The sequence below is a fragment of the Podarcis cretensis genome (genome assembly GCF_951804945.1).
Source record: "Podarcis cretensis genome assembly, chromosome: 12".
NCBI classification, from domain to species: domain Eukaryota; kingdom Metazoa; phylum Chordata; class Lepidosauria; order Squamata; family Lacertidae; genus Podarcis; species Podarcis cretensis.
This window is the reverse complement of record NC_137181.1, coordinates 44,382,091-44,409,423: the sequence shown is the minus strand read 5'-3', so window position 1 is coordinate 44,409,423 and position 27,333 is coordinate 44,382,091. Positions and strand designations below refer to the sequence as shown.

The following is a 27,333-nucleotide window of genomic DNA, read 5'->3' as shown; positions in this document are numbered from 1 at the left end:
CTTTGGATGCCTGTAAGAACCTTCCACCCCTCTGGTTTAAGAGTACAGGCTTTTCACATCCCTACCTGGATCTTTGCCTTAGGCCTACCTGGATCTGTGCATAATGCTTCCTGCATCTTGGTCCTCCCTTTGCCTTCAATCCCTCATCACACACAGATTGGGTTTCTAGGATTATGTTTTTGACACAAGGTGAAAAGGGATGACCTCTTCCAAATGTTGCACATGGTTGCTCTCAGACCACAGGATAAGACTGCTATTACAAATTTATTTATTTAATAATATTGTTGTGTTCCAGGCACTTAGTGGGAGGAGTGTTGCTACTCCACAGGCAGAACTATCCCGCTATACCCTACAAGCTTTGCCAGGGATGACACATTTAAGATGTGTATGATTTTTGCTCTCATTTTCCTGCTTAGTGCCTTCTTCTATTCAATATGAAAATATTCTCATTTCCTTCTTTTGGCTCTCCTGTGGATTCTTGATGCAGCTGATGGCCTCAGGTCCGAATGTGTCCCTGACAATAAATAACTACGTCTGCTTTTCAGCAACCCTTCTCTAATGCAAAAAGAAATTAACAACTACACACAAATATATATAGCTTTATATCCTGCAGGGACAAGCTGATTATCCTCAATTAGAGAAAAATAAATTAGAGTATACAATTTGCACTGCTAAACCTCCATAAAGGAGAAACTTTCATTATCCTCTGAGGGTCAAGAGAGCCCTTAGGGTACTAATGAAGAATTTGCAACTAAAAGCAATAGGATTAACATAACAGACCTCTGTGATCAATAGCTGCTGCATCAAGAATGATTTCCAAAGGAGCACTAAAGGCAACTGATGGCAAATTGTGGATTATTGGCAAAGACTTCTTCCCTTTCAGACAATGCCCTGCTGGGGGGAAAAACCAGGCTGCTTGCTATCTACTGTGCATTAGAGAAAGTTAAGAAACGATTTGACATTTTCATAAGCCAGGTCATCAGGAATGACAGGAAACAGCAGCAACTGGATGCACAATTGGCCTGGAACTTTTGTCATGTCCACAGGAAAACTTGTGCAAAGAAATGCATAGGCTATAGATGCACATACAGTGGTACCTAGTTTTGAGTCTGGGATCTGTTCCGGAGCCCTGGATGCTTGACGAAAGGGACGCTCGACAAAGCGCCACTCTGCGCATGTGCGGTTTTGCGCTTCGGCGCATGCGTGAAGCGCAATTTAGTGCTTCTGCACATGCACGAGCAGCAAACCCGGAAGTAGCCCATTCTGGTACTTCTGAGTTGGCCACGGACATTCCACGACATAGACGCTAAACAGGGCAGACTTACAACGAGGTACTACTGTTCTGCCTTCACACGTCCCCTTTCAGGTGTTACAAAAAAAGGATACCAGCTGGGATGCAGGACACACCTACCCTGGTTGGTTTTTGCATAAGATCAAAAACACACAACAACAACAACAACAACAATCCAGAGTGTTCTCCTCTTTTGCAGTTGAGAAGTATGGAGTTCATGATACCTTGCCAACTGCTTGTGCCTCACTAGGAAGCTCTGCCCTCTCACTGCAAGAATACTGGTTTTCGCAAGCTTGTGTATCAACTCCCTGCTAGCAGAGGATTCCTGGTGTACAATGACTGCAGACAATTTAAGGCAAGATAACGCAGCTGAAACATATGAGGCAAACATGAAATGGGAGGAAAGGTTGGTGATCCGACAGGCAGCTTGCACCATAGGTTGGCTTTGATTTTAATGTGTTTATTTTGGGTTTAATTTCAAACTTGGATATTGATCTGAAGGTTTGGATGATTACTCCCTATCTTCCTTACAGCATATTCTGCCTCAATTACTTTCCATAAGGGAAACAACAAGCAATATTTGGTGGCTCGCTGTATATAAAACTGATAAAACCAGGGGAAGAAGGAGGACTTAGCTGCTGAACATGCTTTAATGTACATCAGTGGAAATGTACATCATTCTCAAGAGACACACACATGTGTAAGTTGCTCCTAAAAGAAGGGCATCCAAAGTATTCTGCAGCCTTTCCACAGATCTCTGAAAGCATGGAGAGGTAAAGTGGAGAACTCCACAGGGCTAAAGGGACCTGTTTTACGCATCTTTACTTCATGCCATTTACATATAAGAAAGAAAAGGGGAAGGAATGATGTCTATGCATTCACCTCCCTAGACATTAATGCATATATGAAGGCATTCAGAATCTGCACTAATACAAAATCATATCCCAAGGCTACTATGGTCAAGAGGTCAATGAGGCAGCCCTGAAGCAGGGCTGCCACACGTATGGAATTTCCTGGACATATCCAGGATTTGTCCTTCGGAAATAGTGTCCGGGTGGAATTTCCAAAGTCAGTTGGAACAACCCCCGCCCCGCCCCCCCAAAAGAAATTAAAAAGAAAAGCTCAACTTTTGTGTCCATATTTTCACTTTTTGAAATATGGCAAGCCTAGTGATGTAGGGAAGTGAGAGCTGGACCATAAAGAAGGCTGATTGCCGAAGAATTGAAGCTTTCGAATTCTGGTGCTGGAGGAGACTCTTGAGAGTCCCATGGACTGCAAGAAGATCAAACCTATCCATTCTGAAGGAAATCAGCCCTGAGTGCTCACTGGAAGGACAGATCCTGAAGCTGAGGCTCCAATACTTTGGCCACCTCATGAGAAGAGAAGACTCCCTGGAAAAGACCCTGATGTTGGGAAAGATTGAGGGCACAAGGAGAAGGGGACGACAGAGGACGAGATGGTTGGACAGTGTTCTCGAAGCTACAAACATGAGTTTGACCAAGCAAACTTTGAGGCAATGGAAGACAAGAGTGCCTGGCGTGCTCTGGTCCATGGGGTCACGAAGAGTCGGACACGACTAAACGACTAAACAACTAAACAACAACAACATGAAGGGAAGTGGTGAATTGCAGTCTGAAAGCAGCTTAGTCTTTCCTTCAGTGACAAGTTGCTCAGGCTTAGGAGCTACTTGCAAACCATAAGACCTAGTGGAACCCCTATTGGTTCCTTGTCACATGATCCCTTTACCTACAATACCGCCCTCTGGCTATTTGCAGTGGCAACGATGATTAACCTCACAAGCAACATAATCTGCACCTCAGACCATCTAAATAAGACATGTTGCTTGAAGGTTCTGAGGTGGGCTGTCAGCCTGGGATTCTCCTCTTGGGGGTAGTGCTAAATCACCAAACTAGGGGTGAGGAAGGTTTCCAAGTAGAGATGCTCTTTAATTTGCAATCCCAGTTCCCAGGCTGCATAGTATTTAATCTCGGTCTCAACTGGAAATACTTTCCTATTATTTTAGCTCCAACTCGAGAAAAGAACATTGCCTTTCTGTTTGCGCATGCATGCTTCTAACGTCTATAAAATCCTGGATCTTAGAACAATGGGGGGGAAAGCCACACAGCTGTAACTCATCAACACAGTCCATTCCTAAGCATATCTAGAGAGCATGATTAATGTTTAGTTTGATTGGTATGTAGGCCACACTGTGGGTTTGTTTGTGTGCAGTATGTGACTGGAGAAGAGACAGCAAGAATAAAGATAGAATATATATATTTTCTGGACTTCCGGGTTGGCACCATCGCCGAATGGCGGACTCCCTCCGAACTCCGGAGGGAGCCTGCTCGGCAAGGGCTGGGTTCTACCGCGCCGGCGACGCGGGGACCCTCAAAAACCATGGGCGCTGAAACCCATGGGCATGGTGACTCGGCTGGCACCGTTTGCGCCCCCCCCGACCACGCGAAGGAGCCTTTTTAAAGGCTGCGGAGCGGGTGACGGGGGGGGTGCTGTGAGTCCTCCGCTTCCCCTGCCGAGCGAAGCCGCATGCCATTTGGCGGAGAGCGCTGACTTATTCCATTGAAAATCTGGACTTAAAAGAACAACCCGTGAGTAATTGGAACTTGGATTAAAAAGGGGAATAAATTTTTTCTTAAATTCGGAGCGAACGGGGGAGGTATAAAAAGGAAGTCAACCTCCCCCCTGTTGTAGAGAGCTAAAGCAAAGGACCTGACAACTAAGATCGAGCGCAACCTTTTCTTTTGATAAAGATATTAATTTCGCAATGGAAAATTATAAGCTGGGCTGGAGGAGAAGAGTGGAATGTGAATTAAAATACAACCCCCCCCCCGGAAGCCCCGGGAGCAATCCGTGAGAGCGCCTGGAGAGGAGAAATAGAGGTTTTGACAGCTGTCAAAGGAGCTGCCAAACTGAGAACAAAAAGAGAACTTTGTTACGAGGACTTTGCTGGTTACATTTGTTATAAATTGGACATAAACTGTTTAAAATAAGGAATAATAAGTTACTTTGACTGGTGGGTGAGATCGGGAATGAAACTGAGTTACTATAATCCCTCTAGAGGAGTTGCGGGTTATTACAAGTATCGCTGGCATGGAATTTGAATCGGACATTTTATCTCCTGGGAAACTGCAGAAATGGAACACTATTTTGTCTACAGAGGTCTACACACTAAAGGAGACAATAGATTTATCTATTGAAGAATGGAAGGGACTTGACGTAATGTTTTGTTCCTGAATAACAAAGCCTCTGTAGAGGAATTACAAGCTTTTTGGAATTAGAACATTTCTGCAGGAGAGCAGGGGGAAAAAAAAAAGAGAAGAGAAGAGAGAACAACAAAGAACAACAAGAAAAACGAGAACTGGACAAAGGTGGAAGATAGACCCTTTCTAAGATTGGGCATTTGAAATTAAAGATGATTAAAAGATGGCAAAGATTACTAAAAAGACGGCAAAGCGGACTGGTGAAGGATTATGGCTTAGATTATGGTTTTAGATGTGGGGGCTCCAGGAGACAGTGGATATTGATGGACATGGGGAACGCAACCGGGAAAGGGGGGAGGGAAATTTGGAATCCAAAGGGTGTTAAATTATATCTTATTCTTTTTTAATTCTTTTATGTTAATCTGTATCTCATATCAAAGAGGGGAACTCGTGGAAGGGAACAGGTCGATTTTAGGGGATGGGAAAATACTTTTTAAATTGGGTTAATGATAATAATTTTAAAATTTGGGGTAAGAATTTGTTGAATCTATTTGAAAGAATTGGAATACAAGAGGGGGTGGGGAGGGGGAAGTCCTAGAAAGATGATATTGAAAATAAGGCCTTAAATTTGGATGTTTTTCTTTTTTTTTGTTATATTTGAAAATCTTTAATAAATATTATATATATATATATATATATATATATATATATATTCTATAAAGAACAAAGGCTTCAAGGGAGAAAGATACACTCGGAAGGAAATGTCTGATGGCACTGAAAGGATGACTCATTCTAGAGACAGATGGATTTAGATATATAGATAAGACAGTGCATGCTGAGACAGAAGCACGGAGATAGACATCATCATACATACATAAAGCAGGGATGGGGCGAAGAAGCCACACCTTTCTGCAGTTAACGAGTCTCCTTGCCTGCCTTCCTGCCCTTGTCTAGAATGTAAACGCTCCATGGAAGTGAATGTTAAGAATTTTAATGAAGTGTACACTTTAAACGTATTAAACTGAATTATGCAGGAAAACAGCAGGACAGCAACAGATGTAGAGATCTGAGGGTGACATGCTTAGTTTCACTTGATGAATGTTTGTTTTGTTGTTCTGAAAAATTAATGTAATTAAATATTTAAAGAGAACAAGCAATGCTTAAATTGACTTGGGATGGATTCCTTTCTTCCAAGAGCACTTAATAAATAAATAAATATCTCAGCCGCATTTAAATTGTTGCGGGGGCTTGATCTTGAACCGTCCATTGTTGCACTGCAAACATCGCGGTACTGTTGCAGAGAGTAGTTTGAATGTTTGGTGACGCCGTTGCCATTTTTAGTTTTTGCCAAGGTAACCGAGAGAAGAGGATATTCACTGCCTCCCGTTTTGCAGAAATAAAATCAGGAGTTTTCATCCTCAATTTTTGGTGTGTGTGTGTGTGTACATGTACCATGGGCATTCATTCATTCATTTATTTTACTTTTTGTGTTTTATTCATTTTATATACAATCTTTACAATAGAAGACTTTAAAACCAAAATAAACCAAAATACAAGCAAGAACATGACTCACATGTTTTCATTTCTACCAAATTCTTCTCAGATTTCCTTATTTTACTGTTCAGTAATGTTAGTCTCCTTCTTTTGACTCCTTGTTCTTGACCTCTTAAATCACATATATATCCTTAACAATTTTCCAAATACTGCCCTATACCTCCTTCCCCCTATGCCGTTACTTCCCTTCACCCATGTGAGATCTTCTCTACATAATATTGCTTCTCGTTGTGTTGACAGAGGTTTGTATTTGTTGTTCCGTATATGTTATGATATCGTCTTATATCCTTGCACACTTTAACTATTGAATATTAAATTTGAGCTCCAAAACCAAATATTTTCATATATTTCTTTACCCACTCCCACTCTTTGTGAATTTTTTTGATTAGAACAGCCTCTAATTGTTGCTGTTAGTTTTGCCATCTCAGAAAATTCACAGATTTTTACTTGCCATTCTGAGATTTCTGGTATTTTTTCTGTTTTCCTTTTTTTTTTTTTGCCAGTAATAATCTAGCCATCGCTGTTGCATAAAGGAATATATTCCTTTTATCCTTGGGGATGTCACTGGATATTAAGCCCAGCAAATATGCTTCCAGTTTTTGGAAACTGAACTCTTATATCTTCTTGAACTCTTCATACCATGGACATTTATTTACCATAAGTACTGCTGAAATAATACTCAAAAATCAAAGCAAGCACAGTCAAGTGAATAGGACTTCAAGTCATTGAATCCTGTTTAGGGAAGTTTTTTAATGACTGATGATTTAATGTATTTTTAATCTCCTGTTGGAAGCTGCCCAGAGTGGCTGGGGAAACCCAGCCAGATGGGTGGGGTATAAGTAATAAATTGTTGTTGTTGTTGTTGTTGTTGTTAGTTTGTAGATCCAACTGGTTTGAGCAAGTCCTCCAAACCAGGACTGAACACGAATATCAAACCATGGTTTGAAGTCCTAGTTTGGAGATCTCAGTCAAACCATAGTTTCCCACTGCAGGCCATGATCTTTACTGGTAGTGGAACATGGAATAGTATGATGACCTGGGCAAGGGAGACTGGAGTTCAGTCTTCATTCAGCCATGGTGCTAGCATACCATGGGCTGCAGTCATGTTTCCAAACCATTGGGGGGGTGCTGGAGACAAGTCCTAAGCCTTCAAGCATCCCTTCCCTCCTCCCCTTGAGTGAACAGGTTAATAAAACAACCTGGCTTGATCCTGTTTAGGGAAGTTTTTTTTTTTAAAAAAAAAAATATTTTATTAAATTTTCATACAAGATCCCTTCACCAAAAAATAATACACAAAAAAGCCAAAACAAATACACCAAAAAACCATATAGAAAAAAAGAAATAAAAAAGAAAAAAGAAAAAGAAAAAAACCAACCATTCAATACAATTTTTTTATATATATAACTAACTGGACTTCCTCACATCTCCTTTACCCTGCATTATTTATATTAAAAATATCAGCAAATTATTACCTTGTTTCATACCTTATTTTGTACTTTCCAAATATTATACTTCTAAATTTAAGATAATTTTTATCATTTACTCATACCTTAAATTTAAACATATTGTTGCCTTAAATTTCGACCTTTTCTTACTTATAACTTAATTTTCTATTTTACAAAATCTATTTGCTGGAACTGAGATTTTCTAAATCGTGCAGATACTTAACATTCATACAACTTATATTGTTTTTGTAAATAGTCCTTAAACTTCTTCCAGTCCTCTTCCGTTGTTTCTTCTCCCAAGTCTCGGATTCTGCCAGTCATTTCAGCCAATTCCATATAATCCATCAATTACGTCTGCCACTCTTCCAGTGTGGGCAAGTCTTGTGTCTTCCAATACTTTGCAATAAGTATTCTTGCTGCTGTTGTCGCATACATAAAGAAATTTCTGTCCTTCTTTGACACTTTTTGGCCGACAATGCCCAAGAGGAAGGCCTCCGGTTTCTTAACAAAGGTATATTTAAATACCTTTTTTAGTTCATTATAGATCATTTCCCAGAAGACCCTCACTTTTGGGCATGTCCACCAGAGGTGAAAGAATGTCCCCTCCGCCTCTCTACATGTTTAGGGAAGTTTTTTAATGACTGATGATTTAATGTGTTTTTAATCTCCTGTTGGAAGCCGCCCAGAGTAGCTGGGGAAACCCAGCCAGATGGGCGGGGTATAAGTAATAAATTATTATTATTATTATTATAAATAATAGTTTTTAGATCCAACTGGTTTGAGCGAGTCCTCCAAACCAGGACTGAACATGAATATCAAACCATGGTTCGCAATCCTGGTTTGGAGAGCTCAGTCAAACCATAGTTTTCCACTTCAACTATAATGACAAATGAGCTACACTCTTTCCCATGTCTTCTTTCAGATCTAAGTTCCTTTCAAGGTTCAGATTGATTCTATTGGATCTGACTTTTATACAGATCCCTTGGGAAAGTCTCTGTGTATGCTCTCTCTCTCTCTCTTTCTGGGGAATGATCTGAGAGAGAGAAGTGACCAAAGAGGGTAGTACTTTTGATACTCACTCAAAAAATGCAAATATGAAGAAGAGTTTGGATTTGAATTTGATATCCCACTTTATCACTGGTTGCCAGCTTGTATAGCCAACCACAAGTGAAAAGTTATATTTTAAATGTAACAGTGACAGATAGTAGAAAGGGACTAACTTGAAATCATATATATTAAATATCCAATGGCTGATAAAAATAATAATGCCTAGGATGCTATGATAAGTGAGATGAAGCGTATCATTGGAAAGAATAGACCTTATCCTATCCTTTCATTCTGGGAGAGCCTGATTTGGGGAGATTTCCCCCAATCCTTAGCAGCACCCAACATTGTTCAGGAGGACACCCCCCCAAACCACTAGAGAAGCTTTCTTGGAGGGCAGGTGAGGAAGAAGAGGAGGAGAAGGAGGAGTTTGGACTTGATATCCCGCCTTTCACTCCCCTTCAGGAGTCTCAAAGCGGCTAACATTCTCCTTTCCCTTCCTCCCCCACAACAAACACTCTGTGAGGTGAGTGGGGCTGAGAGACTTCAAAGAAGTGTGACTAGCCCAAGGTCAAAAGCTGGTACCACTGCCACAGACATCTGCTGGTGGAAAACTCTTTGATCCAGTGAAGGGTTCTGTCAGGTGGAGGTTTGTGTTTGGGCCATAGCTGTCAACTTTTCCCTTTTCTTGCGAAGAATCCTATTCGGAATAAGGGAATTTCCCTTAAAAAAGGGAAAACATTGACAACTATGGTTTGGGCTCCCCCTCCCCCAAACACCCTTTCCCCTGCAGCTTCCCGCCACTTTCCCTGCAGTTACAAAGCGTGACCCAACTCCCTAGAGAAAAGATATAGGGGCTGGCAGAGATGAGTGGATTAAGGAAAGTCCCCTCTGCCCCCTTTCTACTCACAGAAGCCTCCACTGGAAAGAAATGTGCTGTGGGGTACCAGCACTCACAGCCAAAAGTGGGGCTGTTCCTTTGAAGGGGGAATAAAATTACACAGATGCACAATACAATCCAGCTATTTCCTTCTTCTTCTTGGCAGCTGATAAGATCACAAAGAGAGCAGCATATTGCATCTTTATACAACAGCGCTTGGGGAAAGAGGCACAACGGATTTGGAGATTACCCAAAATAGTACACAAGAGGTTAAGCAGATGGATTAGCTTCCCTTAATGCATCCTATTTGATAGACCAGAATGCGTTGTGGGACCGAGAGAGATTTCACTCAACAGACTCTGGATAGTAGGGGAAAATGAGCACCTGCTCCTTGAGGAACATGTTGAAAATTAGATTATAGATTGCAAATCAAATAGAGTTGCAGCCACTGTTAACTTCATTGTCTCAATCTCTTGCCTTCCATCCCACATTTTTCTCTTCTTACTTTCAGAGACATGGTCCTTTACAGGGAATCCTTATATTTAGTACCTGATTAAGGATACTGCCTTTTCAACCCTGGTATCTTCTTGTATCCTAGGAAACATCAATCTTTCCCTGGCGTACTGGCGTACTGTTGTTTTGGCACTGCTTTCCCCAACAGCACACTCAGGGACAGCAGAGGGAGATGGCTGAGAGGCAATGTGATGGCAATGGTGTTTCAGGACCATTGTGCTCCTTGAAATAGCCTGTTGTGCTATATAACTGAGGACAGATCACTTGAGAGACCTCCTTATCCCTTATACACCCAGGGCACTGCATTCTGCTGGATATTTTCCCTTAAAGTCCCCAAAATATCAGAAGCCTGCTCCACAGCAACTTGTCTCTGTTCTATGGAAGAGCATTCCTGTGGAGATACAACGTGTGCCTACTATATTCAGTTTCCTGAAATAAATTGAATACATTCTTATTTTGACAATCTTTTGTAGCTGGAGAAAAAGTCTCCACCGTAGGTATTAATGTTGTATAGTTTCAACCCCCCCTTTTCCCAATGTTCTTTAGCACTGCTTTTTAAACCATCTTAGCTATTTTTATGATAGGTCTATAAATTGGAAAAAAGGTATAATAATGATAAATTGGAAAAGGTATAATAATGATAATGATAATAATTTATTATTTATACCCCGCCCATCTGGCTGGGATTCCCCAGCCACTCTGGGTGGCTCCCAACAGAATATTAAAAACATGATAAAACATCAAACATTAAAAACTTCCCGAAACAGGGCTGCCTTCAGATGTCTTCTAAAAGTCAGATAGTTGTTTATTTCTTTGACATCTGATGGGAGGGCGTTCCACAGGGCGGGCGCCACTACCGAGAAGGTCCTCTACCTGGTTCTCTTTAACCTCACTTCTTGCAATGAGGGAACTGCCAGAAGACCCTCGGCGCTGGACCTCAGTGTCCGCGTTGAACAATGAGGGTGGAGACACTCCTTCAGGTATACAGGACCAAGGCCGTTTAGGGCTTTAAAGGTCAGTACCAACACTTTGAATTGTGCTTGGAAACGTACTGGGAGCCAATGATTTCAGGACTGGTCTTATACGGTCTTGGCGGCCACTCCCAGATAGTGATAGGTCCACTCTGATTGTTCTCTGAGGGGCATGATATCCCACTCCCATTTCACTCCAGAAATGAAGAACCTGGATGTTTTTAATTGAACATCATTCAAAAGTTTTGCAAAGTAATAAAGCCTTTGACTACGGTCTCAAGTGAACTGCTATGCAGCACAGAAGTGCTCCCTGTTTCTCACTTCCCTGGTAGTTACTGGGGTGGTGGAAACTGAGAATGTTCTTGTTAGACACACTAGCCAGCCTTCATTGAACATGCCTGGCAGAATTTAGAAATGCTAGGAAACATGGCAGCATACCTTCCTATGTTCCAGCATCTCGAAATGGTGCTGCACATGTTTGTAGCACAATCTAGTACTTTATTCTGAAAATGTAGGGCAAATCAAGTGTCCAGGGCTGTGTCCAATGCCAGCTATACTCAGAGTAGATTGATTGAAATCAATAGAGCTGACTTACTTTGGAGCATTAATTGCAATCGTCTACTCTAATATTTAGTAAGTGTGCTTAGGTTTCTGCAACATCTATGTGCAACCACACAGAAAGAAATAATAATAATAATGTGGTGGAATAAGCAAATGCTATAAGCAGGAATCCTAAGATAATACTACTATTAAGTAAAAGGGAAAAAAACACAGAGAAATGTATCTCCAAATAAATGCATCCCTCTTGCTCTTCCAAGCAATCAGGCAAACATTGCAAAAGAAGGCAGGAAATAAAGAATGGACAGTTAGAACAAAATAGCCTGATACACAAGCTTTGAAATATCAGCTGTTAGTTTTGACAAAGAGAAAGAAAATGTTAATGAGCTGAATGGAGTAACTATTTTTTAAGGAAATGATTCTGTGCGGAATGCTTACAACTATTCAGAATGGGGGCAAGCCAAGGGCAAGATGCCTTGGGGGGGCGCAATACTAGTGAGGAAAATATAATAATTATAACCCTCAGATTGGGATTTTCACTCCATCTGAACCTCTTAATCTTTCTGCATTAAATTGAGCATGCTAGAACACCGAGGCCATCCAAGACCACACAATTACAAAATGGTAATAATTGCATTATTGATAAAATCTGATAACATGAAGAACAATGCGGGTGGGGCGGGGTTTCCCTTATATAAACACAGGAACTGGAAATGTCTGACCAGTTCAGAGGACTGCTAAAACAATTTCTTGCCTTCACCGCTGGCCAATATCCTAAACATTTTCCCCCTAAGGTGCACTGAAGTCAATAATTAATGTAGCCATTAGCTTACAGACAGGAAGGAACTTAGACACTTACTGAAGACATGAAAATTAAACCAATTTTTCTATACTTTGGCTAGGAGTCACCAGCTCACTCGGTAATGGAATTCTGAAGCACTGCAGCCCACCCTATGACTCGTTCACACACAATTTATGCTAAGATAGCAACAACCAAGTCATTTCAACCTTTGGTTTATTTTCATGATGTGTATTTTATACGAGAAAGCAAAGGAAGTTGGAAACCGCCAGCAATCCCTAACATGTGTTGCCTTTAACTTGCCGCTTCTGCGAAGAGCTGATCTTTTAGTATGGCAGCTCCTCTGCTTTCGGAACTGGTCCTGCCAGAGATCTCCTCAGTCGTTATTCCTTCCATGCCAAAGGCTACTTTTCATTTGCGAAAGAGTGGCCATGCTTCGACAAAGGCCTTTCGCTGCATGTATACATGTAAGTGTGTTTCTGCAGGTTATTGGCATTTCCTATGGCGTGGGTTAAACCACAGAGGGTTAAACCACAGTGGGTTAAACCACTTGATCAGAAGGTCGGCGGTTCGAATCCCCGCGACGGGGTGAGCTCCCATTGCTCAGTCCCAGCTCCTGCCAACCTAGCAGTTTGAAAGCACGTTAAAGTGCAAGTAGATAAATAGGTATTGCTCCGGTGGGAAGGTAAATGGCATTTCCGTGCGCTGCTCTGGTTCACCAGAAGCGGCTTAGTCATGCTGGCCACGTGACCTGGAAGCTGTCTGCGGACAAACGCCGGCTCCCTCGGCCCATAGAGTGAGATGAGCGCCGCAACCCCAGAGTCGGTCACGACTGGACCTAATGGTCAGGGGTCCCTTTACCTTTACTATGGCACTGAGTGGTTCAGCATTTCGGCCAGCCGTATGATGAAATCCTATGATTGGGACCACAGGGGCCCAGTCGAAAGATTGCAGCTGCAAACATTCAGTGCATAAACAGCACTTGAGCTGGAGAGTGCAAAACGGGTGCTTTGAAAAACTCCCAACCATACCTTTTGGGGTGTTGCTCATGGCTGCTTGCAGTTAATGCATTCCTGTTCTCCGCTGCTTGATTAAAAAGAAGTAAGATGCCTGTCCTTCCAGTCAATGATCTATCATGGCAATGGAAATGTTTTACTGCAGAGAGATAAGGCAAGGGTCTCCCCCTGGCCGTCTTGGCAACAGGATTGTGTTCTTCAGGGCCTAGGACCCTCGTACCTATGGGACCGCCTCTCCTGGTATGCCCTACGGAGAGCCTCAAGGTCCATAAATAGCAACACCCTAGTGGTCCCGGGCACTAAGGAAGTTAGATTAGCTTCAACCAGAGCCAGGACCTTTTCAACACTGGCTCCGGCCTGGTGGAACACTCTGCCTCATGAGACCAGGGCCCTGCAGGATCTGATTTCTTTCCGCAGGGCCTGTAAGACAGAGTTGTTCCGCCTGGCCTTTGGCTTGGAGCCAATTTGATTCCCCCCCTTTCTTTTTCCTTTCTCCTCCTGTGATGTGGCTGCATTTTAATATTTTAATGTTGTATTTTAATCTTCTTTTTAAGTTGTATTCATTCAATTTGTTTTTATTATTGCTTGTTAGCCGCCCTGAGCCCAGCCTTGGCTGGGGAGGGTGGGGTATAAATAAAAATTATTATTATTATTATTATTATTATTATTATTAGGATCACCCTAGCTTCAATGTGTGTGAGAGAGAGCCCTTCCCTTTTCTACTCAGCACTAGTGAATCCTCAACTATTGCAAACTTTTCAGCACTGGGATGGTGGTTCATTTCACACTTTCTTGCCCTCACCCTTGATGGATCTCATCTATATTTCGAGGAGAAAGCTGCAGAGCACCGTAGGAGACAGAGACTCCAGTAGCAAAATTATGCATTGTGGAACATGCAACAAATAGTGGCCAAGGGGGATCTATTAACTAGCAATCAAAAGATAATTTAAAACATGGGAGAAGACAACAGGTGCCTAATGGATGGAGCACTGAAACATCTGGCAGAAACTTCTGGGTATAAAATGATACTGTTGTTCAGATAGCTTAATAAAAGGCCAAGCACTTACTGTCTTCCAACTCTACAGGATGGTATGCTTTTGAAAAATAATAATATATGCTGTAAAAATTATCTGCATTGCTGCTCAAGGGACTGAACTTACAATAGACTTAGTATGTAAATAATTCTGTCCAAGAACTGAACCTTTCCATCACAGCTGCAATTGACTTCCCGCAGGTTAGATGTACCCTCAGCAAGATCCATACCATGCAACTGACTCATTTTCTCAGGCTTGAGACTGGCACTGACAAGACTATAGATAAACTCCGGGATCATGTCACTGCAAGGCTGTGTCTTATCTTTAATAAAAAGGAATATTTCTTCCCACACGTGGCCACCAACAAATCAACAGTTCCTTGCTGACTTTCAATTGCTACATATTCATTGACAAAGTCTTGTCCTTATGGGACTCTTGGCTCTTCAAAGCTAAAGAGTTTGTGTTCACTTCGATTGATTATTGAAAAAATTATCATTACTTCTAAATAACTAGCCAAGTGAACACTTTGTTTTTGAAAGAGTGTGTGTGTGTGAGAGAGAGAGAGAGATGCAGAGAAGAGAGCTATTTCTTTTTGCAGTGGAAAGCCAATTAAAATGGCTCCAATATGGAAACTTCTGAAAAGTGTCATACTTCTTTTTAACTTTAATTATTCACATTCCTTTGAACCTTCAAGGAAAGGTTTTGTTCTAATCTAGGGAGAGTGCTGGGGAAATGTTATAACTTAAGCAATACTCTAATACGAAGACTAATGTAGGAGGTGGGGGGGGGAGGAAGATTGATAATAATAAAAAAAGATGACTCAATATGACGTAGCTGATTTACAGTGTCAGGGGACATTCACGGAGAGCCATTAGGAGCTCTTTGAAAAGAAAATCTAAGTCATATTTGAACTTCAAAAGATCATGCAATCTGGGAAATATCATCCAGTTTCTGATTGTAAATATTTTATAACTAAAGCTCTATTAACTCCTCAGTGCTTTAAATCCAAAATGTTTTAAAATGACTTGAAAGCCTGAGGAGAATACAAGAGAAGAAGAAGAAAAAAACACACACACGGAATAAAAAGAGATGATGGCAGCAGAAGCTTCATGTTAAAAATGAAGTAATTGCCTTCAGTACAAAATGTTCACAGAATAGACTGTCTGAATGGGGCGTACTTGCAGTAATTTCTGAACCCTTTTTATCCTCACCAACACACTAAGCAGGGAAAATGCTGGCATTTTATTCAACCAGTTTACCTCATGCATGCCTTGTCATAGCTTCCATGATACATGCCTGTGATGTCATCGATACATGCCTGTGATGTCATCGTGCCATCCAACAGTGTCAGGGCATGTCATCAAAAGTTGCAGTGACCCAATGGTTTACATATTTCACATAGTTATATACTAGTAAAGGTAAAGGTACCCCTGCCCGTACGGGCCAGTCTTGACAGACTCTGGGGTTGTGCGCCCATCTCACTCAAGAGGCCAGGGGCCAGCGCTGTCCGGAGACACTTCCGGGTCACGTGGCCAGCGTGACAAAGCCGCATCTGGCGAGCCAGAGCCGCACACGGAAACGCCGTTTACCTTCCCGCTGGTAAGCGGTCCCTATTTATCTACTTGCACCCGGAGGTGCTTTCGAACTGCTAGGTTGGCAGGCGCTGGGACCGAGCAGCGGGAGCGCACCCCGCCGCAGGGATTCGAACCGCCGACCTTTCGATTGGCAAGTCGTAGGCGCTGAGGCTTTAACCCACAGCGCCACCTGCGTCCCGTTTAGTTATATACTACTTAATACCAAAACCAACGCTCTTAATACCAATAATAACACTCTTTGCACAGGCCACAGGGCAGCTTACAATAAAAAGAAGGAAAAAACAAATTAAAATCCAATTTAAAAAAACGTACAGTCCATCAAAACACCAACAACAACAGAGGCGCCATCTTCTTAAGAGGATTGAGGGGGCCTGGGTGCGACGCCATGCAACGCCATGCACGTGACGTCCCACAACACCCTGATATTGCGCATGCGATGCTGCGAGGAGCCAGGGGGCAGAGCCAAATGCCTCCTAAATATTGACACTGCCACCCAGAAACTATCACCCCAGCCTTAGGCAGCCAGGTGGAATCTTGGGGTACCACGTTAGAGGAGTCTATGTGCAAGTATCTGTCCAGAAGCCAAGAGTGGAGCAGATGGGCCATACAGCTTCCCTCAGCTGCCTGGGGTGGGCCACCTTAGCAGATGCACGTCTTAAGTGGCCCTCCACCCCTGGCACAACCCTGCTTAAGTGTCAGCCCTCCATCTGGAGGCTGGTAATGGATATATACCCAATGCTTGTGCCAAAGCCTACCAACATCTGTAATCAATAAAAACTGTGGCCAAGTTTAAATCCCATAACTTTGTCCTGCCTGGTTTGTTTACTCCTGCTGTTGCCTTGGTTTCACCCTCTGGGAGGGCAGGGTGGTGGAAACTAATTGGCAGCCAGTGCATTCGGGACACAATCAGTGTAATATACTCAAAATTATGAGCAACCTGTCCACTGAATCCTGCACCAATATGGAGATTACAGCTAGACCAAACTTCCCCGTTCCATACAATCTGCAGTTACAAATGGAACTGTATGTATGTATTGGGAGAGCAACTGAACAACACAACTGAATAACACAGCTGTGAAGCTGCACAAGGGAAACACACCTACAACACAATGGGAATGAAGCAATTTGCCGATTTGACTGGCAAAGAGTTTAGGCAGAAAATGCTTAGATTCAGTGTTGAGCAGGTGCCATCATTGAATAATGTTCCTGGCAAAACTTGAGATCATTGAATTGGAAGTATGTTTTTATTTATTATTATTTTTAAAGAATGTTTTAATCTGTTTCTGCTTTGCTTTTGATTTGGAATTGTATGTCTGTTTACAGCCCTGGGCTCCTTGAGGAGGAAGGGTAGGATATAAGCAATAATAATAATAATAATAATAATAATAATAATAATTTATTTCTTATACCTCACCCATCACACTGGGTTACCCCAGCCACTCTGGGTGTCTTCCAACAAAATATAAAGGAACAAAATAGAACCTCAAACATTTTTAAAAGCTTGTCAAAACAGGGCTGCCTTCAGATGTCTACAAAAAGTTTTGGTTTTTGACTTCTGATGGGAGGGTGCTCCACAGGTTCCCTGTAACTTCACTTTTTGCAGTAATGGAACCGCCAGAATGCCCTCAGAACTGGCTGAACATAACCCATGTGTAAGCTGTGGTTTTTAAAGTATTATGATGCATAATGGGTATGGATAGAGGATAAACTGTTAGATATGTCAGAATATAGAAGAAAACTACCTCCAGGAGAGAGAACTGGTAGGATGTCCTTCATGGTAATTCTTCCTAATGTATCGCTATTAAACAGCAATCTCAACAGCTAGGGTGAGAGGCAGGAAGACAGAAATGTGCAAAAAAAGGAGAAAAGCTTCTTGTTTCTAAGGATAAGAAAATAAAAAACTAAGATGCTACTAGTACAGAACTTCCTAGTAAATCTTCTGGCAGGATATTAAGTTTTATTTCAGTTACTCTTTCTAAGGAAATATATTGCTCTTAAGTGTGTAATTTCCCATTTTGAAGCTATTTCTTAGGAACAATAATTAAAGCAGAAGAAGGCATTAAGAGGCCTACGAGAAATATTCAAGCTTATGAAAGAACATGAAGCAAAATTAAATGTCCAAAACCGGATGAGATGGATTTTCAATATCAATACCAAAAGGGCCTCGTTGAGGGCATAATATGGATAAACATAGCAATTCCCATTCAATTTAAATACAGGTTGTTGTTGTTTTAAAAAAGGAAGGTATATTTGGTGCTGCTTATTATTGTCTCTCCAGTTTCTCATATTTTGAGAGCGATCAAAGCCAAAAAGCAAAAAGAACTTTGGGAGAAACTGTCCGTCGTGAGGGGAATGAGTCAAATCCACTACTGGAAAGGTTACATGTTTCCATTAAAAGGCTCGTTAGCAAGTAGGAGAGGAAACCTGGAATAAACAAGATGTTTCCCCAAACATGAAATCTGCTCCATTCTGTACAGACTCTTCTAACAGTCCGCTAGGAATTCAGGTGAAAAGTGTGAAGCAACTGTATTTAACCTCTGACTCATTGGTAAATCTTTTCTCGCAGCCAGACAGCTGGTCAGTATATCGGCTAATATCTAAAAACTGATATATATCTGTATTATTATTATTTACACACACATATCCCTCTGTCTCATGCTCTCAAGTTTCCGAATTTCCTACTTAAATTCATAAAGAGGTCACAGCAATAACTAGAGCCCATTTTCCCTTTCATGCCAATTATTGCGGCACTGGGAGGATAATTTTCAGACTCTGATTGTGCCTTTCCAAATACACTGGGAGACTTGATTCTCTTTGCCTCGCCATGCAGGAAGATCAGTAATTGCCTGGAGGTGGATAAAGCATAATGCTTCTATCTTTGCTGAGAGGCATAAATCCAGGTTTATTACAGAGATGTATAAATTGAGTAGAAGCTGTGAGGGGAAACTACATGAATATAAAGAAACTTCTACTTAACCTTTTCCCCTCCCTCTCGTCTTGGAGGAAGTAAAGGACAAGCTAAACCCACCAACAGGGAATGGAGCAATTTATAACTTTTCACTGTATTTTAAATATTGTTATTTCTTTTCTTCGGTCTTTCTTTCTTTCTTTTTTTGCTGTGTGAGCTCTTAAGGAGTATAATAACCAATACAGTACAACTGTCTGAAATATGTATTTTGACAACACCCTGCTTAGGTAATTACACCCAAATGCTCGCCCTATACAAATCAATGAAATGGTGATAATTCCCAATCAATCATATTTACAGATCCGCAATTCTCTCTTACAAGGCTAGAGGGAGTTCACTGAGTCACTTTCCAGGGGATTTTTAGAATACAACAATATCCCACTGAGAAGCATATCTGAGGGTGAAGAAAGCAGAAAGCCACTGGATAAATTAGAATTCAAAAACGAGGTTTGATTTCTACCATGTACACATATGCAATCAATCCAATCTGTGATCATTAAAATCAAATTCTACCAGGCAGCATATAAGCACATTTGTAATTTAAATATACCATGTGATTGAGGTGCAGTTTTCTCTTGTTTTCATACCCTTATTTTCCTAATACAGACAGCTAATGTAACTGCATTAAAATATTTTCTACATAAGCATCTCAGAGCACCCAGACACACCTATATGGGGAAGAGAGATAAGCATTTAATAAAGGAATCTTGAAATGTAATGTTCCTTTTTGCAAAACAGACAGAAAGTTGCCATCAGGAAGATTAGCTGGAGGGTAATTTAAAAAGCCAAGTTTATCTGCTTACACTTATACAGTATATATCCCCATTCAAATTTCTCCTTTTGTGAGAAAGCTCTTCACAAATGCCTCTTCCCCACTTGACACTAGAGGGTAAAAAACTACAGCAAGGCTGCTATTTTTCTGCACCAGCTTTTTATATTATTACTCATTTAGATACTTTTATACTGACTTTTCACTTCCAGACTGGATATGCCCAAGGTAACTTGCGGAACAAAATGAAAACCTAACCACAACATCAATAAAAATGCCATGCATCTAGATCAAATACAAAAAGGAGGCAAGAAAAACTTAAGAGACTTGATCTAAGCGGAAGAAAATAATATGAAGCAGATAAATGAGAGGACTGCCAGAGGAGAAATAGTGATAAAAAAACTGGGAGTTTGGGGGATAGCCAAACCTCCTAAAACAGGGAGTTCAGCATCTTAGATGGGTGGTCTCTCCTAAACTCGTAGGATTAATTCAGAAGTGATCTGGGATCTTCCAGAAAAACCAGGGGCCATTTTTTCTGCTCACCCCCACTTCTCAAAGCACACACCTTATTAAAAAGTGGCGGCAACAGCAGCTGTGATGGTAGAAAAGAAAATGGAATTATGGGAGATGTAGTTCTGCCAAGGGCTACAGCTTTTCAAGGGTTCTATTTTCCAAATGGTATGTTAGTATGTTAATCAAAATGTTGGCATAACAGCTGGTTATTCAAAATGCTGATCATAGTGCTATGTGTTAAGTGCTGAGCTGCTGCTTATCTCCATTCTCTGTCTAAGTACTGACTGGCTTAATATTGCTTATCCTTGTTGCCTATCAAAAGGCTGACCATTTAGGAATCCAATAGGATTGGAGCTTAGACCTGCAAGATGTGGGGCATTGTGATTCGAGGACCCGATCCCCGCTTGGGAAATAAAGACACATGGACACAGTATATTAGGTTAATGGGCAAGAAAAAGGCCACAACTTTATTGATTACAGCATGTGAGAAGGTATTGGCTTAGGCATTGGACCACGGACAAAGACTCCACCCACTCAGGGAGGGGTGAGTCTGAAGAGGGGTTATCCAGCAGTCGGGGGAGCCTGTTGATGCTAATACAACTATAAGCTCTCCTCTGATGTCACCGAGGGTCGTGCCATGGCCCCCCGCCACACAGGCATTGGACAGGATCCACGACCCCGGATTCCTTTAACGGAATACCCAAAATTGAAGGGTTAGGCGATGGCCACACCTTGCTCTTCCACACACCAAGATCACATTCCAATGCCTAACAAAAGTTGTGACGATTGCTACGAGGTAGGTGAAAAAAACCAAGAGGCCGGTGCCAATTAAATTGCCAATTGGAAAAAAACTCCTACCAGGCCCCCTGGGCAACCAGAGCGACCAACCAGAGGTCCATAGCAAAGTCAAGGGAAAAGCTAAGCTCTAAAGGGAGTGGTGGGTGGGTGACTCGAAGCAAAAAGTGCGAGCAATGGCGTGAGTTGGCTGGCATTTGAGCGACAAAGCACGACCCCTCTGTGCCTCCCGATTGGGTGTCCAACCGGGGGGCGTGGTGCGCCAGCAAGAGGATGGAGCAGGGCCCCCCTGTGTGACACGGGAATCGACTCCCGCTCACAACACCTCCCCTCCAGAAGGAGTAGAGGCCTTGTCCCCACTCTTTGAGGAGAAAGAGGGCTTAACTCCCATTCAGGGATTCCAAGGCCTTGCTAGGAATAGGACAGAAATTTTGTTCACAATTCACAGCAAAATTACCAAACTGACAGTTCTTGAAATAATATGCAAACTGAAAAAAACCAGCCATCCTTCAAAATTTTCACTCTCTGAGTTTTGCAATGCAGTTCTCCAGTCAAGTAATGTGTGTGCAAAAATGCATATAGAATGTGCATGAAAATGTATATATATTTGCAACTATAATATAGAAAAGTGCATTACATAAAATAGCTTACAAAATTTGCATTTTAGGCAAAATACACTAATGCATGTATCAGGAGAAAATTGCACTAAAATACTGATAAACTTTCATGAGCTCTTTTTTAAAGAAAGAAAGAAAGAAAGAAAGAAAGAAAGAAAGAAAGAAAGAAAGAAAACCCATGTAGAAACCCATGGAGATGTAAAGACAAGACTGGGGAAAAAATGAGAAGGAGAGAAATCATAATTTGACACATTCACTTGTCCTTATTCCTTCCTTCCTTGCCTCTACTCTAGAGTTCCTCTTCAGAAGTTGAGTTCCCTGCACTCACTCCCAGTTCTCCAAAAGCTAAAGAACACTGAAATAGTTCCTGAGAACATGATCTCTGTAAATTTTGTTCTTGCAGTTTCATTGGCTGCTGGAAGCTCTGCCATGGCATAAATGCTGGATTTTGGGATTGTAGGTAACGTCGTGTAAGTTTTGTTTTTTTAAAACAGCCCATAGTTTCTAGATAATTTACGCATGGCGCAGTTCTACCAACACTTCCTTTGGATGAGAACTCTGAATTCAATATTATGCATATAAAACTTGGGGAAATCCTACAGTTAAAAGTCATGAAGCTGCTGCATTTATGGCCAGCTGACTCACATATGCGAAGAGCATTTTATTACTGAGTGACATGGGAGATGGTTTACAGAGGACAAGGATTCTGTTGACTGGAAATCTGCTCGAAATCATTGCTATCCTTCGCATTTCCATCGGGTGTAGCTATGATATTAGGCAGGTTCATATCGCAACTACTGCAATTGCTAGAGAAGGAATGTCCATCTGATGGTATCTTTGTATGTAGAATTGTACCACAATATTCTGTGACCGATCTTGAGTTTCCCTGGGATAACTTGTGAATCTACTCACAAACATTTACTTTACTTAACCGGGGTGTGGGGTGGGTGAGTGGCTCTTCCAATGGATGTGTTTTTTTCTGCACTGAAAGGTTGGATGCCATCACCAGGGATGCTAACAGGATTTCCTGGACCCGGTATACTGTATGTGCACTGGGGGCTCCGCACCTCCATCATATGCAAGCTATTGGCAAGATCTGCTGCTTATTGTATATATGTAACTTGCCAAGATGTACACAAGCTTGATCTCCTGGGAGGAAAAGCGAGATGCAAACATATAGTATCATTCACAGATCATATAACCAGCGTCGGAATTACGTATAAGCCAAACAAGCTATAGCTTAGGGCCCCACTCTTTTGGGGGCCCAAAGAAAATTAAAGAAAAAAACCTGGATTTACATTTCCAAAATATAAGATAAAAAACAAATAAAACAAAACCTGCATACAGCAACAGTGTTTTGTTTTGTGTTGTGTAGGCTCCTATGATGTAAGTAAGTAAGTAAGTAAGTAAGTACTATGATGTAAGCCTGCTAGCCTGCTCCTTAAAATATCACTGGTTTGCTCATTTCTATATATAGGGTGCCTACATTCTGCATGGACTGTTGCATGGCAACATGTGCAAATGGCTTTAGATACCCATTAGATCCATAAATTACCAAATAGCATATATCCAACACAAAAAACAGCAACAATTTGTTGTTGACAAAGGACAGCTGGGCATATAAAGGGCCACATTACCTTCAGTAGCTTAGGGCCTCATCAAACCTAAATCTGGCCCTGCATACAACCAAAGGGCAAGATAGTTTGAGCACAATACACCAATTCTGCCTCAACTGCAAATTAATTTCCGGACCTAATTCAAAGCACTGGTTTTGACTTATAAAGCCTTTAATGGCTCAGGAACCCAGTACCTGAAGGACTGCCTCTCTCCGTATGAACCTACATGGACCCTGAGATTATCCTCTGAGGCCCATGTGCCTCCCTCATGACAGGACTGGAGAGTGGCAACACAAGGATGGGCCTTTTCTGCAGTGGCTCCCCAGAGAGGTTTGGCTGACACCTTCATTATACGCCTCTAGGCACCAGGCAAAAACATTCCTCGTCAACAAGACCTTTGGCTGACTGATATCAGGTGCCCTTTCAACATGTGTTGTGGAAGGAGGATTATTGGTTTTTAGTTATTCTTATTTTTACTATGTATTTTGTGGTTTTTATATTGTAATTTTATGTTGTGAACGGCAGGTGAAGGGCGGTATGCAAATAATAATAATGATGATAATAATGATGATGATGATGATGATGATAATGGTGATAATAATAATAAGAAGAAGAAGAAGAAGAAGAAGAAGAAGAAGAAGAAGAAGAAGCAGCAGCAATAATATTCTACTCCATGTGGCCATAAGTGCAACACAACGTTTGTGTGACTTGAAGGTGACGTACTTTTCCAATTCCGATCATCAGGATTCTCATGGAACTACTGTTTACACTCGTAAGTCAACCTAGATCTTGAGCATAATATGTAAATGTGCCCACATGCATTCTCATTCGGCTCTCCATTTCAGTAAGAAAAACAAATAAAAATGTGGGAAGCTGTAATTGTGAGCAACAAAGAGGAAACACTACAGCAATTCAAGCTCAATCTAAAATGCTATAAAGGTAAAGGGACCCCTGACCCTGCATACAGTCGCTGTGGTCCAGTCGCTGTGGCATAAAGGACAGTAAATACATTGATGGCAAGTAAAAACTCATGATAGTGGGAAATGGGTTCAGTGACCTTTCTATGTAATGAGATTCCATAGGTTGAGTTAAATCTATTTCCCCTTTATCTTCCTCCACTCTCATTTTCTCCTCCCCCGCCCATTTTATTTGGTTTGTTTATTAATATATTTAATGTGGAGGTGGGGGTGTCAAGACCTAAGACATAGGTAAAGGTAAAGGTACCCCTGCCCATACGGGCCAGTCTTGACAGACTCTAGGGTTGTGCGCCCATCTCACTCAAGAGGCCGGGGGCCGGCGCTGTCCGAAGACACTTCTGGGTCACTTGGCCAGCGTGACATCGCTGCTCTGGCGAGCCAGAGCCGCACACGGAAACACCGTTTACCTTCCCGCCGGTAAGCGGTCCCTATTTATCTACTTGCACCCGGGGGTGCTTTCGAACTGCTAGGTTGGCAGGCGCTGGGACCAAGCAACGGGAGCGCACCCCGCCGCGGGGATTCGAACCGCCGACCTTTCGATCGGCAAGCCCTAGGCGCTGAGGCTTTTACCCACAGCGCCACCCGCGTCCCCTAGACCTAAGACATACAACAGCACAAATTCAATGCAAATTGGAGATGGAGACACCAATATGTGAAATGTCAAGTCAGAACTCTCCTCAAGAGCCATTTCTGGAAAAGGAGCTTCCATATTTTATCACAGAGAGAGAGAACACACAACACCCTCTTGCCTCCTTTGACTTTTTCAAACAGGGCTTCAGCACAAATCCAATTCTAGAACTAGGGATAAAGAAGAGACCTAAGGCCATTAAGCAAATGCCACACAAGGACTACATAGCTGGATGGAGCTAACATAATGAAAGCCAAAAGGAAACTTGCTGGCCACATGACCCAGAAGCTGTCTGCGGACAAATGCCGCCTCCCTCAGCCTATAGAGCGAGATGAGCGCACAACCCCAGAGTCGTCTGCAAGTGGACCTAACGGTCAGGGGTACCTTTACCTTTTTATTACTTCCCTTGATCAGGACACTATACTTTTCTTGATGCAGCCTGGAATAGCAAGTTCACATCAACTAGGAGTTATTCAAACATTCAGTTTCTGATGCCGTCAGACTGCACCACACCAGTCACTGTATGTTTAAATCAGCATTACTGACCAACATAATGCTAAATGCTATGACCAAACACATAATGCTAAACCCACAGAGATGTTCATCAGACTTTCCTGTGACTTATTGATACTTGATATTGAATAAGTGGTAACCTCTAACCTTAGGGTGGACATTAAAAAGAACATTTCAAGGGGCCTTTCAGTCTCAGAATTCCTATACTCTGTCTCAATTGATATATATTCCCCAGCTTTGCTGGTATCAGATGAACGGTGAAGAACAACACTTACCTGGCACACCAGGGGGTGTTTTCAGGTATTTCCCATTAAAATGCTGAATAACTACTTCACATTTTTCGGTAGATTCCATCCTGAGAAAGAGAAAAAATAATAATAATTATAGATGACAGGTATCAAGAAAAAGTCACGCAATATCACTTGATAATGAAACGTGCCGACTCCCTCCATTATACTGATGCTTTAACAGGAATTGCGATACAGTGGTGCCCCGCAAGACGAACGCCTCACAAGACGGAAAACCTACTAGACGAAAGGGTTTTCCATTTTGGAGGCGCTTCGCAAAACGAATTTCCCTATGGGCTTGCTTCGCAAGACAAAAATGTATTGCGAGTTCCTGTGGGTTCCCCCTCCCCTTTTCCTAAGCCGCTAAGCCGCTTATCAGCTGATCCGCTGATAAGCCGCTTAACAGCTGATCGCTAAAAGCCGCTAAACCGCTAATAGCGCTAATCCGCTAAGCTGCCAATGGGCTTGCTTCGCAAGATGAAAAAACCGCTATACGAAGAGCCTCACAGAATGGATTAATTTCGTCTTGCGAGGCACCACTGTACTTTTCTGTCTGGATGCATTGGTTTTGTACATCCAAGTCTCTGTGTCAGTTACACTTACAACATTACCTTTTTGTGTGTGTGTTCTGAAAATCACATGGGCATAGGAGGAGGAGGAGGCTGCTGGATCAAGCCAATGAACCATCTTGTCCAGCATCTTGATCTCACTGTGGCCAACCAGATGCCTATGGGAATCCCACATGCAGGGATTCCCCAGCAACTTCTAAAACTGGAGGTAGTACATAATCAGAATGACTAATAGCTACAGATACTCCATGAAACTGCCTAATCCCCATTTAAAGCAATCCGAGTTGGTGGCCGTCACTCCCTTCAAATCTACACAATACATATATATATATATATATATATATATATATATATACATATACATATACATATACATATATATATATATATATATATATATATATATATATATATATATGTTTTAAAATACAAAATTATAAAACATAGCACACAATTTATCACAAATACATTCTTATTGGACTTCCATCAGCACCTCTGATAATCCTCCGTCTTGTTCACTTCTTACGCATTTCCTAACTCATTATTGCCTTTATATCTTTAACATATCCTATCTCCTTCTTCATTTTTGCATTATTTCTAATATTATTCCTCACAGAGCTTCTTGCAAACCTACAAACGTCATCTGATCATCACAAATACTTTTCAAATAATCCGTAAATTTACTTCAGTCCTCAGTCAGTAAACTTCTGGTCCCGCCGGTTTCGGATCCTTCCCGTTAGTTTATCAAGTTCCACATAGTCCATTAATTTCATCCTCCACAAATCCACACAATACTTTTAAAGCACATTTATTTTTTAATATGTTTGATTTTTATTGCTTTCCATTTTTTTTTATATTTTTTTTTACAAATTTGACCTCTCATTAATTCAGATTGAAAAAATGACTCCCCAACGGGCCATCTTGACGTTTCTCTTCCCACCCTTATTAGCTGCTCAATTTTCAAATGACATTTTGAAAATATTTTAACATCTTATCTCCCCACCCCCACCCCCAGTTTTCTTCCTCTTCGTTTCCCACTGGCTGCTCATTTTTCAGTTCCTGCTAGACTTTTACTATGAAGCACATGACTTCCTGCAAAGAACCCTGGTAACTGTAGGCTGCTAAGGGGACTGGGAATTATACCTCTGTGAAGGGGAAGCTAC

At 41.7% G+C, this 27,333-nt stretch overlaps 1 protein-coding gene and 1 long non-coding RNA gene across 10 annotated transcripts in view; one reads left to right on the top strand and one right to left on the bottom strand.

Annotated features, from left to right (window-relative positions):
* The window catches only part of RBMS3 (RNA binding motif single stranded interacting protein 3), a gene marked incomplete at its 3' end in the record, with an annotated part of 775,525 nt that overhangs the window by 116,689 nt on the left and 631,503 nt on the right, over positions 1 to 27,333 (bottom strand). For all 9 annotated transcript variants that reach the window (XM_079947347.1, XM_079947348.1, XM_079947349.1 and 6 more), the window contains one exon: positions 25,590 to 25,669. In XM_079947347.1, coding sequence (XP_079803473.1) covers positions 25,590 to 25,669 — 80 coding nt within the window. The remainder of the gene's footprint in view (positions 1 to 25,589; positions 25,670 to 27,333) is intronic.
* The window catches only part of LOC307199594, a 660,078-nt gene that overhangs the window by 96,726 nt on the left and 536,019 nt on the right, over positions 1 to 27,333 (top strand). The window lies entirely within an intron of this gene.